The sequence below is a fragment of the Juglans regia genome, chromosome 9 (genome assembly GCF_001411555.2).
Source record: "Juglans regia cultivar Chandler chromosome 9, Walnut 2.0, whole genome shotgun sequence".
Classification (NCBI taxonomy): domain Eukaryota; kingdom Viridiplantae; phylum Streptophyta; class Magnoliopsida; order Fagales; family Juglandaceae; genus Juglans; species Juglans regia.
Window position 1 is genome coordinate 5,368,803 of NC_049909.1, and position 21,381 is coordinate 5,390,183.

The following is a 21,381-nucleotide window of genomic DNA, read 5'->3' on the forward strand; positions in this document are numbered from 1 at the left end:
GTTTCGATGACGGATCAGGCTATGAGTGGTTGGTTTACCCATGGCAGTTTGCGAGTTCTTGGTACGTTTGTTTATGCCAGATGTTTTCGTAATAAGAGATTGGAGCTTTGGGATTTTTTGTGTAATCAAGATCTAGGTAGCTGTCCTCGGTTCATTGGGGGTGATTTTAATATTCTTTGATGTGATGAAGACAAAGTAGGTGGGATTATGGGAGCTCCCCATGCTAAAGCTGAGTTTAATGAGTGTATTAAGCATTATGGTTTGATTGATTTGCCTTATGTAGGGAATCGACTATCGTGGTGTAATGGTAGAAGTGGTGTAAGGCGTATTTGGGCGAGATTGGATACAGTGTTGGTTAATGTGGAACTCAGTAATTTATGGGGTGATGTGCATATTGAATATCTTCCGAGATCATCATCGGATCATGCGCCAATGTTGGTGTCGTTGGGTTGTGAGCATTGCAAGATGGGCAGGCCATTTCATTTTCAACGGATGTGGGGCACTCAGGAGGGGTTCCTGCCACTTGTTAAGGAGGTTTGAGATGGTTTTGTTGAGGGCTGTCCAATGGTGTGGATTAGCAAAAAATTAAAATTATCAAAAGGGGCTTTGAGGAAATGGAATGTTGAGGTGTTTGGGAGAGTTGAAGTTGAGTTGAAGGCACTCGAAGATCGTATTGTTCGGCTGGAGCAATCAGTGGTGGCTAACTACTCTTCTCAGGCTGAAGTGGATCTTTTATCTTGTAAACAAAAGCATTTGCAATGGTTGCATAGAGAGGAAATTTTGGGTTGTCAAAAATCTCTGATTAAATGGCTAATGTAGGGGGATTCGATATGGCTTTTTTTCATGCTTTAATGTGTATTAAAAAGAATAATAGAAGGGTGGAAAAGATGAGGTTGGAATCTAGGAAGGTGCTTGAATCTGAGGATGAAATACACAATGGTGCAGTGGATTGTTTTCTAGAATTTGTTGGCTACAGAAGGCAAACAGAGAGATGAAGATGCATTGTCTTTGCTCATGCCATCCATATCAATTTCGGAAAATGAAGCATTACTCATAAGGTCTTCCATGGAAGAGGTAAAATATGTACTTTGGTCTATTCCTTTGGATAGTAGCCCAGGACCTGATGGGTTTTCGGCTAGTTTCTTTATTATTGTGTGGGATATTGTTAAAAATGGCATTTTGGAGATGGCCATTGAGTTTTTTTAGGGCAAGCCGCTGAGCACTTTTTTTGGTGCTACTAATCTGGTCCTTATTCCTAAGGTTGATGAACCTATTGGCTTTTGGACAATTTCGTCCTATTAGCCTATGCTTGGTGATTTATAAAATCTTGTTGAAGGTAATGGTGTTTCGTTTAGCTTCGTTATGGCATAAAGTTATTTCTCAGGAGCAATCTGCTTTTATTAAGGGGAGAAGCATTTTTTATAATATGGTTATTGCTCAAGAGTTGGTTCAGGGGATGAATCGGAAAGTGAGAGGAGGGAATGTTATGCTTAAAATTGATATGGCCAAGGCATATAACAAGGTCAATTTGGGGTTTTTATTGGAGGTATTGAAGAGGTTGGGTTTCTCAGATAAATGGAGGAATTTAATTTATAATTGTATTTCTTCTCCATTTTCTCGGCTATGTTGAATGGGGCTTTTTCAAGGCTTCAAGGGGACTTCGTCAAGGCGATCCTCTCTCTCCATATTTGTTTATTTTATTAGAAGAAGTTCTCTCGCGTCTATTAAATAGGGAGTTCCAAGTGGGAAGGTTTAAGCCTTTCAATTCTTGTGGCGGAACAATGGTTAGTCATTTGTTGTATGTGGATGATTTGCTGATTTTTTCGAATGGTGGTAAAGCTTCGGTTTGAAGACTTTTGGGGGTGATTCAATTATATGAGGCAATGTCAGGACAACGGGAGCCCTCATAAGTCCTCTATGTTTTTCTCTTCTAATTTTTCAGTTGAGAGGAAAGTGGAATTAAAAAGAATGTCAGGTTTTGAGGAAGGTGGTTGGCCTTGTATTTATTTGGGGATTCCTTTGCGTGTGGGGGAGAATGAGATTACGGATGTTTGATGCTATGATTGCTAAAATTCAGAAAAAGTTAGCCGGGTGGAAAGGTAAACTTCTCTGTTTTGGTGGGAAAATTGTGTTAATAAAACATGTTTTGAATAGCATGCCTATACATATGCTTTTAGTGTTAAATTTACCAAAGGGAGTTTTGACGGCATTGAAAAGGATTTTTTCCAATTTTTTATGCGGTTCATGTAGAAAAGAGGAAAAGGAAGTGGATTTCATGGAGGAAAATTTGTTTGCTGATTGAAGAAGGGGGATGGGGATTCGTGATTTATCAGAAGTGCAAACTTCTTTGCTTATGAAGTTTGCTTGGAAAATTCTACAAGGTAATTCGCTATGGGCGAATTTTTTCTCAACTAAATATGTAGGTGTAACGTCCCGGTCCCGCACGGGTCAGAGAGTTACTTCCTAGCACTTAAACTCACATTCTAATAATATAAAAAAAAGACTCCAAATTCCCAATATCATAAAGAAAATTTGATTCAAGCCACTATACATACATCATCTCACCCAAAGCCTCAAAATCTTGATCCTCAGCTGAACCATCAAAATATCTGAAAAATATTGTGGAGATAAGGGGTGAGTTATCAACAACTCAGTAAGCAGAGAGCATATACTAGCATGTAAACATGAGCATTTATAACATTTGATAAGCAGAACAAAACATTTACTTTCAAAATGCAAAAACAAAACTTGTACAAAAACATTAGAGCGAAATTTTCAGAAAAATAAACTTATTCCAAAAAGAAAATCCGTTGGCATTTTCAAACTGAAACATTATAATTAAATCATCTCTTAACATCACATCGGGACAATACCATGTTTAACCCCCGTGGTAGGGTTATAAACCACCATTATACCCGTGGCTGGGCCATTTTTCATGTTTCACCCCCTTGGTGGGGTTATAAACCACCATTATACCCGTGGCTGGGCCGTATACCATGTTTCACCCCCGTGGTAGGGTTATAAACCACCATTATACCCGTGGCTGGGCCTTAACGGAAACAGAACAGATTTCATCGAAAATCCGATTACAAACATATACAGAATCAGAACTTCATGCCAAGGTTCTCAAATGACACATCATTTCAAAACAAAATACTGAAAAGTTTCAGATCATTTCACATGTTCGAGATAAACATAAACAAAATATTCTTATTTGTTTATACAAAACTTCTAGATTTTCATATTCGCTCTTTTACATAGTTTAGAAATAAAGTGCACAAAACTAGCTCATGTCTACACCAGTCATGACAGAAAAACACTTTCTCTTATATAGAATTTATGCATATGCAGAATAAGCATCTGAAGTTGTTTTCAGATCATCTCTTTCAAAAAGAAAATAAACACATTTATTCTCAAAGTCAACCTCCTTTTATTTATTTTATGCAAAACTAGTATATGAACCCTGCTTACCTAGACAACTTAGTTTTTCAGAATTTTCCTCAAAAAGGTCGAGTCGACTATAAATCGTCACCTATAAAAATAATCACATAATTTCCGTAAGTTTTCAATCAATCACGGATTTCGATATTTAATCCTAAACTTCTAAAATAACCTATTTTAATATCTCAAATCTTAAAATTCTCGTAATCCCAAGATACATCATCACTTCTTAAAAATCTCTAATATTCACCATGACCATCGTCAAACTCAAAACACCAATATTCAAACCTGAAACAGCCAACAAATTTCATAGCATAAACTAATCTCACACAAACAACTCCATCATCAAATCCAACCGACCCCCCTTACTCCTCGGACTCAGTCCAGCACAACCAACAAATTCACAGTAAATAAGAATTAGTGCAGAAATACATTTAAATCTCAAAATTTCTTTGGGAAAATACTTACAATGCTATAATATAATTTTTGAAAGATCACGGAGGTGCTAGAAACGGCAACGCAGCAACAAAATAGTGCGAAATGCACTGTGGCCGTGGGTCTTAAAAACCCACTTTTGAACGGGTGTAAACGAAGACCCGAGATTGATAGGGTAGGGCTTAGGGATGTCGATGAAGCTAGTGGTGGTGGTGGTTGGCCGTGGGTGGCGGCGTGGGCGGCGGTTTAAGGCCAAAATGCTCAAATCGGAGATGGAGATAGATGGGCTTCACCGGTGACAGATCGGAGCCAAGGATGGGTGCATTAGGTTGCTAGAAGGTCGATGATGATGTGGTGAGAAGATGGTGGCCGGAGGTGGTGCGACGGCGGCGCAGCGGCGCAAAGAGTGCCGCGGCTTGGTGTGGTGCGTGGGGGCTAACGGCGACGCGAGGAGAGCTGAAATTACAGGGAGGTGGTCGCCGGTCGAAGGGGAGGTGAGAGGGAGGGGCGGTGTCGGTCACTGTCGACGCACGGTGGCGGGCTGGGAGACGACGCACGGATGGAGAGAAGAGAGGGAGAGACGTGCGGTGCGCGGGAGAGGAGAGGAGAAAAGGAAAAGAAAAAAGAAAGAAAGAAAAAAAAAAGGGAAAAGGGAAAAAGAAGAAAAAAAATGAGGGAAAGAAATGGGATCCAAACCGCACATCTTAGGTCACAAAAAAAGATCAAACGGAAACGATTTTAAAACAGCAAGTGAAATAAAATAATTCGAACGTAGTGATTAAAAATAAAATAAATAATTAAATCCAACAAGAAGTTAATTTAATATGAAAAGAAAATTAAATGCATAACAATAATTAATGTTAAGGAAATATGTCAAACTTAATTTTCACAAATTAAAAATCATAAAAATATAAACCCGCTAAAATCTAAAAATTTAAAACAAGATAATTAAATTTTAAATTAATAACAAATAACACTTCCAATAAAAAAAATACACTAAAAAAATACGGGGTGTTACAGTAGGGGAGGAGCATGTTTATTTAGTTATGAATTTAAGGAAAGGGTCTTGATTTTGGCAGGGCATTAAGTGGTTAATGCCAATGGTATTGGAAACTTCAAGATGGGTTGTTCGTAATGGGAAGGCTAGTTTCTGGTTTGATAAATGGTTGGGAGAAGAAATTTTGGCAGAACAATTTACGATGATAGGTGATAAGGGGCTACAGATTCAAGAGTTATGGACTGACGTTGGGTTGAACGTAGAGAAATTGCGTGATAGGCTTCCTGAGCAGATGGTGCAATGAGTGGTTCAATCGAAGGCTATGTTGCGTTTGGACAGTGAGGACGTTTTCATCTGGGTTCCGTCCGTATATGGGAATTTTTCCACAAAATTCGCTTGGCAGCTCGTGAGGAGTAAAGGAGAGTTATGTCCTTGCCATAGATGGTTGTGGAATGATTTGGTTCTGTATTTTTGTTGCTGGAGAGCTAAAAGAAAATCTTTATTAGTGGATGAGGCTATTATGAAGTTGGGGATTCCATTGGTATCCAGGTGTTGCTGCTGTGAAGCGCCAAAGATTAAAACATTAGATCATGTTTTTTGCGAGGGGGAAGGGCCAAAAAAAATCTGGAATCATTTTGCAATAATTTGTGGGATTCGGTTGCCAAGGGTGCTGACTTGGGAGGGGATGATGGCGCTATGGTGGAGGAGTGCAGCGGGTTCTTCGCAGGTTGGTTGGGTCCGAGGCGTGTTGCCTATTATAATTTCTTGGGCTATTTGGAAGGCTAGAGATGTGCTTCTCGGATGGAGGGGATCAAGTTTGATTGGAAAGGAATTTTGAGAGTAGTGAAAGTGGACTTAAGAGATATTTCCAATGGGTTGAGAAAATTTAAAAAGAGGGGTGCTAATGATGTAATACCCAGCTCCTTCTTCTTACGTAAGCTTCTCTCTTTCTGACGTATGTTTCGTCTTGATGACATAAGCAAACCCTAATGGCAGAGATTATGTGATCATCTGCCTTTCTCACTACCGACTGCGAGTCATGTTATGCGTGTCGAACCATGATAGCGTGTCTCGAAAGATATCGTGTGACTTCTAGGGCACGCCCGGTGTTTTAAATATGCTGGAAATATTTATAAGGAGTATTTCCATCATTGTTGAATTAAGATTTGATCTTAAATACGACAATCATAATATTATTAAAGAGCTCCAAAAATATTATAATTGTCGGAAATCATTTTAATATTATTATTAAAATGATTTCAATTATTCAAGATATTATGGGATTTAAATTATGTTGAGAACTTTTATTAATTAAATGGTTTAACCCTTTTAAATATGTTAAGTGAGACTTCATCATTTTATTAATGATGAAGAATACTATTTTATAAACTAAAGTTAGTTTAAAATAATATCTACCTTAATTCCTCTAAGTGCTTTTAATTAAGTTAATGTTTTACGCATCTTCAAATCAGTGTTTTAATTATTCGTCGTTAGATTGTAGTGTAGACCCCCAGATGAAAGGACTGGGTTAAATACCCAGACCCCTCTCTTTTCCCTCTCATTTCCCTGTAACCCTCTCTCTCCTCCCTCTCTCCTTCGGCGTACGCTGTACGCAGACCACCTCACGCCGAACGGCTTAAGGCCTCGGCCCGGCGCCGCCATGCGTCGCCCTTCCTCACCACCGGCACCAACGGCTTGCTCTCCCTCCGGCGAGTCCATCCATGCCGACCCCTCCCCCTCACGCTCTCCCTTTCTCCATTTCGGGACTGCATAGCCCGTATGGGCTTAGTGCGAGTAGCGCCGCCGTGCGCCGCCCAATGGCTCCACCGCTCCCACGGCGAGCTCCTCTCCCACCAGCCATCATCCTCCACCGAAGCCAACCCCTATGAAGCAGTCCTCCCCCTCCTTCCACGGCAAGTACCCGAAATGGGTCTCTAGCCCATTTCCCACCATGCGCCGCCGTACGCGGCCACCCACGACCACCATGCAACGCCATGGACCTCCTCTCCCTTTCCCCAAGCTCTTCCATGTGACCCATGGCCAAAAGCTCTCCCTCCACCCCACAGTTCCCCTCTCACGCACGCACGGGTTGCACGCCGTGCACCGCCGTACACCGCCACCCACGGCTGGTAACCACCATCATCAGGCTCCTTAGGCCGCCACCAAGCCAACCCGACCTCCATTGGCCCCGATCTGCCACCCACGAGAGCACACTCTCTCTCACTCTCCCACGGCTTCTCCTCCATGGAATGGCCAGATCTGCCACCGTGAGCCACCGTGGCGCCACCTCGACGCCACCACGAGATTCACCACACCTTCTTTAGCCAAGCCCTAGGTCTAAACCATCACTTTATGTGATGGGTAATCACTGCACGTGATGGACAGTCACTGCGTGTGATTGACCGCCACTGTACATGGCTAGATCCGCCATGTTATGCTCTTTACCATCATCACAAGGCTATCACGAGCCTTTCCAAGACCACACCTAGCTATCCAAACGCCTAAACAGTCACCGTACGTGAGTTAGCCACCACGTACGACTCTTCCGACATCATCGGCTATGACGATCAGCAAGCAATGCACGGGTTATCCCGTCAATGGTATAACCCTTTATCCCTCATAATTATGTTAGATATTGATTAGTTGACTAGGTTGTGGACTGTGCTGTTAGTATTTGTGGAGTTGTGGCATTGTAATGAAGTGTTGGGCATTCTGTGTAGTGAAGTGTTGGGCTTATCTGTGTTGTATGGAGGTGCATTGTGCCGTGTAGTGTACTGTGATGTGTTGGGTATAGATGGGAAGTGTTGCGGATTGTGCCATGTAATGTGATTGGGGAATATGTGCTGTAATGGTGGCATGGTGTATGTGGAATGGATACGGTGCACACTGAGTGTACTCTGTGTGCATGTGGCGTGTTATATATGTAGGGAGTACAAATAGAATGTACTCCGTGTGATGGTGAGATGCACCATATGGCGGGTACGCCATAATGGTGACGTGCCGTGAAATGTATAAAGGGAGTGTACGATGGGTGTACTCTATGTGGTGGAGTAATGCACCATGTGGCGGATATGCCATAATGGTAATGTGGCATATGGGATGGGAATAGTACACGCTGTGTGTACTTTATGTGTGGCGTAATGTGAGACAAGGAGAGTATATGTAAAATATACCCTCCTGGCGTATGGTGGAACGGGATGAGTACAAGTGGAGTGTACTCAGTGGCGTAATGCATGTAAGAGGAGTACATGTAGAATGTACTCTATGTGGTGGACGATGCACCATATCGCATGTATGCCATATTGGTGATGTGGTATGTATGTGGAATGTACTCCATGAGATGGTGCGATGCACCGTATGGCATGTATGCCATAGTGGTGATGTGGCGTGTTGTATATGTGGGGAGTACAAATGGGATGTACTCCATGTGAGATAGTGATGTACCATATGGCGTGTATGCCATAGTGGTGATGTGGCGTGTTGTATATGTGGGGAGTACAAATGGGATGTACTCCATGAGATGGTAAGATACACCATATGGCGTGTATGCCATAGTGGTGATGTGCCGTAGTGTGTATGAAGGGAGTATACGAGGAGTGTACTCCATGTGATCGGGTGATGCACCATATGGCAGGGATGCCATAGTGGTGATATGGTGTGTATGGATGGAGTACATGTGAAATGTACTCCATATGATGGGTGATTCACCATATGGCAGGACGCCATAATGGTGATGTGTCGTAGTGTGTATGAAGGGAGTATACGAGGAGTGTACTCCATGTGATGTAATGATGTACCATATGGCGGGTATGCCATAGTGGTGATATGGTGTGTATGGATGGAGTGCATGTGGAATGCACTCCATATAATTGGGGATGCACCATATGGCGTGTAGGCCATAGTGGTGATGGAGCGTATGTAAAGGGAGTACGAGTGGAACGTACTCCCTGTGATGGAGTGATGTACCATATGGTAGGTACGCCATAATGGTGATGTGGTGTGTATGGAGTGTATGTGGAGTGTACTCCACGTAGCAGCGACACTCCGTGTGGTGTGTCATAGAGATAAGGATGGTTATGTGATTTATAGGCGTGGAACGTGATGGAGAGTGTCGGGAACTGTGGAACAGTGTCCCGAAGTAGTTATGGCGTAGCCTGTAGTCTTAAGTGATAGGTATCACTGTGATGGACTTATGGCCAGGAGTATGCGCAAAGTAGCAGAACAAGTATAAGAGTGCGTAGCGGAAGCATGACTGGGGAATGTCACGAAATGACATGACTATTGACAGTCGTGCTTGTGATGGGTGAAGTAGTGGAATAAGTGTAAGAGTACGCAGCGGAAGCATGACTGGGCAACGTCACGAAGTGACGTGGTTATTGGAAGTCATGCTTATGATGGGTGAAGTGTTAAAGTGTAGAAATGGCTTAATGGGAACGTGACGGGAGTACATGAGGAACCGTACTCGTGCTGAGTCAGGAGTGATGTGGTAGAATGTTAGGTAACACGACAAGGTCACGGTGTAGCACTGGAGCAATCTCGGGCTATATAACGTGACATGAAACGTAGTTATGAATGGAGTCTTGTCGTGTTAAGTGTTGGGATGAACTGTCAAAAGGGACGGGTAGCGTGAAGAGTCATGCTAGCCGGGTTAACGAGAAGATTGGTATCGGAGTATGGCCCTTGTCCCTACGAGCAGGTGATCAACGTGTTATATACGTTGATCTTAGGTGATAAAGGGGTAAGGTACCTGTGTAACATGGTGAGAGACACGTGCCGGACGGATTCACCATATGTAATGGGTAATCTGTCATGAGCATAGTTGCACGGTGCTTAAGCCTCAGAGTTGGCTTAGAGCCATGTGTCTTTATGGATGGGAATGAGGATTTAGTGTGGGCCAAGAGGCATGAAGATAGTGACGGATGCATCATTAGGATTGAGATGTATGATTCCATCGGTCGGAATCATGCGTCGAAGTGTGGTTGTAAGAAGAGTAAGACGAATGTCCTAGTGTCTTAATCCTAAGGTGAATAAGGGGTTCACTTTAGTGGATGAGCACTCGAGACAAGACTTTGAGTTGGAAGTTGTGGTGACCGTAAGTGGTCCTCGAAGGGTTTAACATAGTGAAGGGCACGTAAGTGCACGGGATAGAAGGAGAGTGTTCTAAGTATAGCGTAGTTCTATTTATAGTTTAAGTTACTTATGCATTAGATATAGAATGATGCTAAGGTTATGTGTATGCATGTAGGTTGCCATCTGACAAGCACGTGAATGGACTGAATGACATGCAAGTAGCATGGAGTCCAGGTAAGTGTTACATTCATACTCTTCTAGAGTTATCAAAGATACAAGAAACGCTTTTCCCTTAAAATGCTCACGAAAAGACTAAAAACGTTTTAAGAAAGAAAATGCTAAATGTTCAAAAGTATAAGTATGTACGGCCCCTCATTGGCAGCCCCTTTTTATGCACCCCAAAGTATTAATTGTACGCATGTGAATGGATGACTATACGCTGTATCTATTGTATATATTTTTTAAGAAAAACCCATAAACTGATGAAGATGCATGAAAGGCATGAAAGCAGATGCTTTTGTGAATCCTACGAACCGACGCTCTCATGTGCACCACGAGGTGATACTCACGGATGCCATGATTGACGACGTTCAAGGTGACACTTATAGGATGCCACGGAAGTTGACGCTTAAGCCCATGTATGTTCTTTGTTAAAGAGAGGATAGAACTGAAATGAAATTGAAAAAGAAAACGGAAAGACCATTTTCGGGCTTACGCTCAAACGATATTTTCTCACGAAAAGAAATGTTTTCCCACGAAAAGAAAGGATTGTTAAATGAAAGAACGAACTGAATGAAAGCTGTCAGCTCCTTCGAGCTGACATGAACGAATGAATGAAAAGAAAGAAATGAAAGCATGAATGTATGAAGACACATAACGGCCACATGACATGAATGAAAGGGTACCGATGAATGGGCAGATTGCAATGCCGGGTAAGTAGCGCTGGAAGTGCACCTAGTGCTGCCCCCTATGAAAAGGGGTTCCCAACCCGTGGCCACGGGCGGAATCCGGGTCCAAAGGAAGACCGCTAACCCCAAACACACGGGGCGTAATTGTGTGCACTGGCCTATGAAAGTGATAAGAAAGAATGGATGTACGCACGCACGCACGAACGCACGAAAGCACATGTATGCACAAGAGCACAAGAGCACGGGCTCTTTAAGAAATGAAGGCACTAACGGGGGAAACGTTTTACGACGAGAAAGCCCTTTTTAAAGTAAAACCCCGTACACTGACTCTTGAAGAAATGAAGGCAATGACGGGGGACATGTTTTAAATAGGAAAGCCTTTTAAAAGAAAAGCCCCGTCCAGTGACGTTTTCAAACGAACGCACACAAGACACGTAGGCACGCACGTAATAGTATGTACGAATGATGAATGCATGAGTGAAAACCTATGTTGTTATATTTTAACCGTATGAAGTAATGTTTACGAGTCTTCAACTCATTTTAGTTTTTATGCATGTCCCTCCCCCTCACAGGAACTGCACGATCAGGACGGACACGGCCCATGGGGAAGAGCACGGAAGTCTAGGCACGAGTTTTAAACGTACGAGGCCTTTTTATTATAAGATTTATGTTTTCCGCTGTAACCCTCTTTTATGATCAAAGCACATTTTATTTATAAACGTAGAGTCTCACACCCTGGGGATGCAAGTGAAAAGTTTTAAATAGGACGGTAATTCCCGTCGTCCTTTTTATAAAAATATTTTAGAAAAAGTCCCACCACAAGGACGGGCGTTACAAATGATCTTCTAGTTTTTCAGGAATTGAATTGTTCTATGGTCCCTATTTGTCAGAAGTTGCCAAGAGTCATAGCTTGGACACCATCGGATAGAGGTTGGATTAAACTTAATGTTGATGGTGGATCTTGTGGAAATCCAGGGAGGTCTGGTGGTGGGGGAATACTTTGGGATTCAAGGGGGAAGGTGATAGCGGGTTTTGCACATTTTTATGGGCATGCAACGAACACTATTGCCGAGTGTCATGCTCTTCTTGATGGTCTTCATTTGTGTCAATCTCTTGGGTTAAGAGCGTATTAGTGGAATCTGATTCAAGTGTGGTGATGGGCTGGCTAGCTTCTAGGATATGCAAATATTGGTTTCTTTAGAATTTTTGGGAGGAGATTAAAACTTTAGTAGAGTTGCTCAGAATTCATTTTCAACATAATTTTAGAGAAGCTAGCATGGCTACAGATTTTTTGGTGAAAGAGGGAGTGAAAGGTAGAACTTTTGATTTTATAGGTGAAGATTTGGTGCAAGGAAGGCTATGGGGAATTGTTCGTTTAGACTGTTTGGGTATTCCTTATATTCATGATTAAGATGACTCGTTGTAATCATGGTTTTCCTCCACCTTAATGAGGTTATAATAATGAGAGGCTTGACCTCATTTTTCCAAAATATATATATATATGAAGCAGCCTCTGGTCAATGCATGAATTTACAAAAAACCACTATGATGTTTAGCTCTCAAGTTAGACAGGAAGAGAAGGAAAGGATTGTGCAAGATCTTGGGGCAAGGGTGCAAAGTAGCTACGAAAAATATTCGGGGTTGCCTGCTATGGTTGGAAGGGCTTGTTATGACACTTTTAGGGGGATTAAGGATAGAGTTTGGCAAAAGGTTAACAACTGGAAAAATCAGTTCCTATCCCCTACTGGCAAAGAAGGTTGCCTAAGACGTTGTGTAAGAAAATAGTTGGTATTATGGCCAGATTCTGATGGGGTTATAGAACCTATGAGAAAAAAGTTCAATGGGCTAGCTGGGAGAAGATGGGATGTGCGAAGATGATTGGGGGACTTGGTTTTAGAGAGCTAGAAAGCTTCAATACTACCCTTTTAGCTAAGCAGTGTTGGAGACTTGTCACTAAACCAGACTCTATTGCTGCTATGGTATTAAAGGCTAAGTACTATAAGAATTCTGATGTGCTGAGTTCTAAGCTGGGCTATGGACCTTCCATAATTTCGAGAAGCATATGGGGATCTATGAAATTGCTGAAGGAAGGGCTTGTATGGAGGGTGGGCAATGGTTTAAACATTAAAGTGTGGGATGATAAATGGCTACCTAGTAAACCTTCTCATCGAGTGCAGTCTCCTGTTAAGCATTTGAATGCTGAAGCAAAGGTGGTAGAGTTGTTAGGGAATGGTGGTAGGTGGGATATGGAGGTAGTGAAGGCTACATTTAATGAAGAGGAAGCTGAACTTATTTGCAATATCCATGTGAGCTTAGCTAGTTTGGAGGATAGAAGAATATGGGCCTACTCTAAGAATGGGTGCTTTAGTGTTAGGAGTGCCTATCATCTTGACCTAAGCAGGAAGAAGGATTTGAAAGGGGAATCATCTGATGGGAGAAAGATCAAAGAAGAATGGAGAGAACTGTGACAACTCAATACCTCAGGGGCGGTTAAAATTTTTTATGGAAGGCTCTTTACAATTGCTTTCCCACTAAAAAGAACCTCTACAGAAGGAAGGTGGTAGAGAAGCCAATATGTCCTATTTGTTTAAGGGAAGATGAAATTGTTTGCCATGTTTGATGGAGTTGTCCTGCAGCAATGGATGTATGGGCTGAGAGAGAAAGTCTAGTGTAGAAGTGGATGTCATTTGAGGTGGATTTGACTACAGTATGAAGGAAATTAATAGCTGAACTGCCTCTAGAAAGTGTGGAGCTGGTGGTATCTATTATGCGACATATATGGCTTAGAAGGAATGGGTGGATTTTTGAAAGGAAGTTTAGTAGTCTTGGGATGGTGTTACAACAAGCAAGAGCAAGCCTTAATGAGTTCCAAAAAGCACAATAGAGGGGGATAGAGAGAGTTGAACCTACTGTAGTGGAGAGAAGGATGGTTAAATGGGAAGCTCCAAGAGAAGGTTACGTAAAGGTAAATTGGGATGCTGCTTTCAAGGCAAGCCAGAGAAGGATGGGGGTTGGAGTGGTGATTAGAGATGAGGAAGGGAATGTACAAGTATCTTTCTGTCTGCCAAAAGATTATATTCAATCTGTTGTGATTGCTGAAGCTATTGCTTTATGGAGGGTCCTATGCTTATGTGCAGAACTTAATATACAGAAGGTAGTACTTGAAGGTGACTCGTTGGAGGTGATTAAAGCTGTAAATGATAGAGAGGAATGCTTGGAATGGCATGGACAGGTTATAGAATATATTAAAGGGATTCTTTGTACACATCCAAATTGGATACTTGAACATAGATATAGAGAAGGAAATATAGTAGCTCACTTTCTTGTACAGTTTGCTATAAATTCTAGTGAGGAGCTGGTCTAGATAGAAGATGGCCCTAAGGGGTTTTTTTCTATTGTTACAGGATAAGAATTGTAATGACTACTTTATTGAAATATGAAAGATGATCGTTTCTTGATTCAAAAAATAATAATAATAATAATCGCCATAAGTCAGACTCCATATATAGGACTGAAACAAAATTTTGCTTAATTATCTTTCCTCTCAGTCTAGTCATTGTTCCATTAACAAAGACTACAAGTCATTAGACTCGTGGGATTTCATGGATCAATTAAAATTAAATTAAAAAGAAGACTTTTGTGCATGTACCTCAGCCAAAACGAAACATAAAGCAGCATCAAGGATGGATTGATTTCTCTCCTTCATGATTACCAGACTATATGCTAAGTCGAAACTTGTGTTTACGTTCAAAATAAATAGTCCTAAATCTTGCAGACAAATTCCAATGTTGTTTGATAATTATAATGGAACTCGCATGGGTATTGACAATCATGCGCAATAACTGGACTTATTGCAAAGTAATTAAGTGGGATTTTTTAATTTTACGAGCCAACTGGATGATTCAATACAGATTGAGATAGGCGTATTATTAAAATGTTCATGTGGAGTCCACACTACTCGAACGCATCAGGTAAAAAAGGCATGAATTAACAAAATGAATGACCAATTCTGCGTACAAAAAGGAAATGCAGGAGCATAAAAATATATGTGTATGACATGTATATAAACTTCGCAGCATCCAGTACTCATAGAAAGTTTCTGAAAACCTAGATTTAATCACAACGAGGAAGGATAGGAGCCATAATTGAACAACCCTCTGTTGCTAGATATGTTAATCAACATGGCTATCACCTCCTTCATGTTTGGTCTAGCTTGTGGTGATTCTGCCGTACATTTCACACCAATCTGAAGTAGCTCGCACATCTCCTCTGCCCCCTCAGCCAGCCCAGACCCCATAAGCACAACTGGAATGACTAATCTACTCAATCCATGCTGCCCAACCCCCATTACCCTCCTCGCCCATTCCACCAAACTCTCTTCCCCTCCATCCAATGCTCGCCTCCCAGTTGCCAGCTCCATTGCCAATACCCCAAAGCTGTACACATCGCCTTTGGTAGTGGCATGCCATATTTGCCCGTATTCTGGTGCAATGTAACCAATAGTCCCCGCCACCACCGTGCTTACATGGCTGTCCCCAGCATCAACAACTCTAGCAAGACCAAAGTCTGTAACTCTTGCCTTTCCATCCTTGTCGAGCAGGACATTGCTGGCCTTGACATCCCGGTGCACAATGGCAGGAAAGCAGTCGTGGTGTAAGAATACTAATGCACTAGCTACATCAATGGCCACCTGAAGTCGTCGCCTCCATGTTAGCCTGGTTCGGTCTGAGACAAGATCTTCCAAGCTTCCCCCCTCCATGTACTCGTAAACCAGGATTTTTTCTGAGCCATTCAAGCACCACCCATAAAGGGTCACAAGGTTTGGATGAGGCCAGCCGAAGCCATTTCCACTCAGAACCTCCATTTCTGCTCTGAATTCCCTTTCACCTTCTATTCCTTCTCTTTGAAGCTTTTTTACTGCCACTTCTCTCCCATCAGGCAATGATCCTCGATACACTGTGCCAAATCCTCCCTTTCCAATAATCCTTTCCTCCGAGAAGTTACTAGTAGCTTTCAGAATGTCTGCATGTGTGAAAGCTGTTTTGTCTAGCCGAATAACCTTGATTGTGTCTGACAACCATGGCGATGAACCGCTAGAACTTGATGCAAAATCATGCCGGTATTTTGTTTCCTCTAGAAGATATCCGGGTGACTCTGATGGGCTTTTTATCAATGACCAAACTATGAGTGACAATACCCCAAATATTAAGACTGCTAATGTCAGAGCTATGAACACTAAGATTGCAGCAAGCTTTGTAGGCCTTTTAGGCTTCCCATCCTTACTCTTAGGCGACTTACCTTCAGAGTTTTGAATGAAGTTCGGAAGGTCTAAGAAAGGGTTACCGAAATAGGAATCCTCAAAAGTTGTTAATTGCCCCGTGGTTGGGATTGCACCGGAGATAAATGGGTTGTATGAGATATTGAACTTGCTGAGGTCAGTTAAGTTGCTCAAGCTCACAGGGAACGTACCAGAGAAATTATTGAAAGACAAATCCAGATCTTGTAGGCATGTAATGCCACCAATTTCCACGGGGATTTCACCCGAAAACTTGTTCCTGGTGACATTTAGTACTACAAGAGGCATTTGTCCAATCTGGAAAGGGAGTTTCCCACTGAATTCATTGTTACCCAGATGCAACAAACTGAAATTCTGCATCTTGCCAATATCTGGAGGGACTTCACCTGAAAGCATATTCCCACTTAGTTGAACATAACCAGAGATTTGAAAGCTCCGGACTGATGATCCGGCTACACATAATGGGAAAAGGCCACTTCCTTGAAGTAACTTTTCCCATATGCTTCTGCAACTCTTTCTTGTAAGGATGGAATACACAAAACTGAAAGGAGGGTAGTCTGCAGGAATCCACCTTTTCATTGTCAAACACTCCCCTGAGTTAGCATTAATCCGATTAATTTCCCGTTTATTAGATTCAAAAGTAGGCATGGCATTTCGACCAATATTCGCCAATTCTGGCGGGATTTTTCCAGAAAGCTGGTTGTTGGCAAGGTTTAACCACAACAAACTCGAGCAATTTCCCAGCTCCGGTGGAATTCCACCCGTCAGTGAATTGTTTGCCAGCATCAACCACAAGAGTGTACTCAATTTTCCTAGGGTGGGAGGTATTGTTCCAGTTAGCCTGTTAAAAGAGAGGTCCAGGGCTTGCAGGCGGCTCAAGTTTCCAAATTGTGGCGGTATAGTCCCCGAAAACTGATTGTAAGCAAGGATCAAGAAGTTCAAACTTGGCATTTCTGAGATTTCAACTGGTAGAGAACTTGAAAACTTGTTGCAGCTAAGGTCTAATCTTGAAATACGAGGTAGCTTTAAGATTCCAGACGAATATATTCCATCAGTATATGCATTCCCGTGCAACACAAGAGATGTAATCTGTTTGAATTTGCCAAAAATCTCTTGTATAACTCCCCCAAAATTGTTTTTGCTCAAATCTAAGAAGGTCAAGTTATTCAAGTTCAATAGCGAATCAGGGATGCTATTGGAAAACTTGTTACTCCCCAAGTACAAAGCTTCAAGACTCGGAATCGATCCTATCTCAGCCGGTATTTTTCCTGTAAAATTATTCACCGACAGATTCAAGATAACAATATTTCGACACTTTGATATTTCCCTTGGAACATCACCAACAAAACCATTCTCAGACAGGTCTAAAACGTGCAAGCTGCAGACATCAGTGAACATGGACGACGAAAGTGACACTGTGAAAGAATTTTCGGCCACAGAAAACTCTAGCAACCTTGCAAAGCCAACCCATAACTCCCCACTTATCCTGTTTGAGCTCAAATCCAAGTGCTTCAGCATCGAGCATGCATCAAAGCTACCATTCATGCTACCAGTGAAATTATTCGACGATATGTTCATCACAATCAAATTGTCGCAAATTACTGGGATGACCAACCGTACCTCCCCAGAAAATCTGTTGACAGACAAATCAAGCTTCTCCAGTTTGCTCAATCCGGTCAAGTTCAGCTCTCCTTCAAAGATATTATGGGAGAGATTGAGATGCACTAACTTCTGGCAGCGGCTCAAGTCCTCAGTGATCATTCCACCGAGAGTGTTTCTTGAAAGATCAAGGTAGGAGAGTTCAGTTAGCAATGAGAAGTTTCTGAATATCTCGCCCGAGATGTGGTTGTCGGACAGGTTGATGCCAGTAACTCTTGCAGTTGTGCCGTTAATGGGACTACATATTATTCCCGGCCAATCGCACGGGTTATTTGAGCTCTGTTTGCTCCACTCCGAGTATTTCCCTCGGTTAACGAGATTTTTTTCTTGGAGAAATGATTTCAAATTCAGTAAGACATCTTTGTCTGTTTCCAGAGAATCTCCAGCAACCAGCACACCTGCAAATCAAGTCGTTTGGGTTTGAACATATTTGCAAGTCATGGTTAGTGTTACTGATGTTTTAATTGGATTCCACGAATATGAACAGATGATTCATGTCAAGGTGAAATCAAAATAAAGAATTTATAGAAGACCAATTCATGCATTATCTGATAACAGAGAAATGATTTGTCTAACAGAAGCAACCCACAATTTAAAAAAAAGAAGGGATTAGTACCTGGGATCAAGATTAAGAAAATTGCTAATGCAAAGGACCGTAAATTGGTTTCCTCGTCTGACATGTTAGTTCTAATATCTCTTCTCTCCCCCTCCTCTTCCTTCTCTTCTTCTTCTTCCTCGTCTTCTTCTTCTTCTTTTGTGAAATTTATAGTTAATGATCAGCTGTTAGAGTCCCAAGAATTCAAGTAGAGAATTGGATTCATTGATTCGTAACATGCGAATCTGGAACATATCGGAATGTCGTTCAAGGGCAGCGCCTGTATATGGACAGAACCAAACTTGTAGCAGATGTTGTTTAGTTAGAAACTGTAACATTGATTTCTTCTGCAGAAGGAAATGAAAAACGGAAACTACAAGCAAGAGATGGGTGAGCCGCCCATTTTGACTGTACGTTAGTTTGCGTTTTTTGTTCTCGCTGGTCGATACTTTCACGTTGATCTTTGATTGTAGAAATGATTTCTCAGTGTTTGTGCTTTGAATTTCAACAAAAGTAGGCTCGGAAAAAATAGAAAGATTGTTTCGTTAATATTTTAGTCGCTTCATCTGTTCTCAAGCCAAGGAAGGATACCAGAAAAGAAGAGTATAATGCAAAGGTTTAGAAAGTAAAATTGGTCAAAAGGAAAAAGATGTTGCCGGCAAGAGATTTTGTACTCCTTCCTTTTCCTTGTTTATCGTCCAAGACAAGGTAGCAACACTGATTTAAGGCTAAACAAATGTCATTATATGTGCATGCAAAACACATACAGAGAGAGAGAGAGAGAGAGAGAGAGAGAGAGAGAGATTTGTTTAGCCTGAAATTAGTGTCTCTACGATAAACAAGGAAAAGGGAAGCAGCCCAAAAGATCATGTAAGTCGAAATTGAGCAATTATGTACACGTGTAACGCATCAAATGTTGTTCTTCATTTGCTTCCAGAAGAGTTTGAAATTTCATCACCAACCCATCAGGCTCTCACACTCAAGTCTAGTAGTCAAATTGTTAACAACAAAAATCAAAGTCAAAAGTAAGGACTACTAACAGCAGATAAATTACATCGGTGAGATTTCTAGTTGTTGGGGTGTTGTTATCAGTTCTCCTACCACCATAAAAATAAATAAATACCCCTCTACTAAGAATTTTTTTTTTTTTTTCAAATTAAACTAAGAGGATTCAGACTAAACGAAACTTCCATCCCAACACTATATATTATACATTTGGATAGCAACACTAATAGTACTGATCCTCTGGATCTACTTATAATAGGCAATCATATATCCTGATCCAATAGATCAAACATGTTACTTCTCAATCTAGTCATTGTTTGTTAAAGAATTGCTATGAGTCAGACTCCAATATTGGATTGGATCAAAATTGCTTAATTATCTTTCCCTCACATTCTAGTCATTGTTCCATTAACAAATAACAAAGGCTACAAGTCAGTGGTGAAATAATATCTCGTTTGGATCTTGAGATTAGATAAAATGATAAATTTGTGAATAGTAGTGAAATAATTAATAAATAATAATGAAATAGTTTAGGTTAAGATGTTTTATGAGGTTTTGGGAAAAAAAAAATCAAATATTGTTAAAATATTATTTTTATTTTGGGATTTGAAAAAGTTGAATTGTTTTTTTTTTATGTAAAAGTTTGAAAAAATTATAAAGATTAGATAATGATTAGATGAAAAAATTAAAATGTTAAAAATTTAAAATTGAAAATTGAAAAGTATTTATATTTAAGTGATATTTGGATGTTGAGATGTGTTGAGACCATCTCAACATCCAAACGGGGCCTAACTAAATTTAAAAAAATAATAATAATTTGTGCATGTTCTTCAAGGATGGAATAGTTGCTCTCCTTAGATTAAAAGACTGCTAAGAAACTTAGGCCTAATTTGGTTACACAGATAAGATAAGATGAGAATTCTGTGGATGATAGTTAGATATTGAGTTAAGATAAGATGAATTGATTTGTAAAAGTGTGTATTTGGATAGTGAAATGAGATGAGATGGTTTTAAATTTTTGAGAATTTGATAAAATGGTGGGTCCCACCAATAACTGAAAAGTGTTTTTAATTATTGGGGATTTTATTTTAAGGTGGTATGTGGAGGTGACCATCTTTAAGTTATAGAGGGTGGGGTGCCCCAATATGGCATTATAAGACGACAGAGTCTTGACCACTAAAAATTCAGTTATGCTAGTGACTATGTGGGCACCTTGCCCTGCTGTTACAGGAAGGGTGATGGAGCCAACAGGTTGAACATCATCTCCTAAGAAACCTTTCAACGGGGAGGGGGATGGTCGTAACTTGTTCGTTGGGATCCCCATTCGAACAAAAGCGTCCCAAAAGAGAATGTTAGTAGAGCTTCCATTGTCAACCAAGACTCGTCTAGTCATGTAGTTGGCTATCAGTAGTGTAACAACTAAGACGTCGTCATGGGAGTACATAACCCCTTCGTAATCCTCGTCCCCAAATGAAATGGCCGGGGTCGTTTCTGCCCTAGGGTACTTATGCAGCTAATTTACCATGTAGACCTCATGATATCTTGCTCTTTGTGCATGGGCCTTTCTACCGGATGCAGTGGCGCCGCCGCTAGCAAATATGCCCGCTATAGTGCGGATTTCACCCAAAGGGTCCTATGCATGGTCTCTCCTGGGTCGCGGAGAATTATTTCTTCTCTGCTCTTCATGTTTCTGGTGCTTGGGGCTTTTGCCTCGTCTTTCTCTGTTTTCCTCCCTCTGTGGCTTCATGTAATTAGCCAGCATTCTTTCCAACTCCCCACTTCCAGTCATTTCTCCAATCCGCCTTTTTAGGGTGATGCAATCTTCGGTCCAATGGGAGTAGCTTTGGTGGTAGGTGCAATGGAGTTGTCCCTTGTCAGGCGCGAATTCTTCCCTTCTCAGGTTTCTACCATTTTCCTGTACATTGTGGTTGTTATGCACAAGTCGGCGCCCATGATCTTGGTGGCTGGTATATCA

General features: G+C 41.3%; 1 protein-coding gene across 1 annotated transcript; it reads right to left on the reverse strand.

The window, feature by feature from the left end:
• Positions 1–14,796: 14,796 nt before the first annotated feature.
• On the reverse strand, positions 14,797–18,814 carry LOC108997394 (probable LRR receptor-like serine/threonine-protein kinase At1g74360). The gene is made up of 2 exons (XM_018973644.2): positions 18,423–18,814; positions 14,797–18,204 (listed from the first exon to the last, which is right to left on the reverse strand). The coding sequence occupies exons 1-2, from the start codon at positions 18,484–18,486 to the stop codon at positions 14,969–14,971; spliced, it is 3,300 nt and encodes a 1,099-aa protein (XP_018829189.1). The 5' UTR covers positions 18,487–18,814; the 3' UTR covers positions 14,797–14,968.
• Between the last annotated feature and the right edge of the window lie 2,567 nt (positions 18,815–21,381).

Excerpts from the sequence above, each read along its gene's own strand:
- LOC108997394 (XM_018973644.2), bottom strand. The coding sequence starts at position 18,486 with ATGTCAGACGAGGAAACCAATTTACGGTCCTTTGCATTAGCAATTTTC. Across the intron at positions 18,205-18,422 it reads TTTCTTAATCTTGATCCCAG|GTGTGCTGGTTGCTGGAGAT; the intron begins GTACTAATCCCT and ends CTTGATTTGCAG.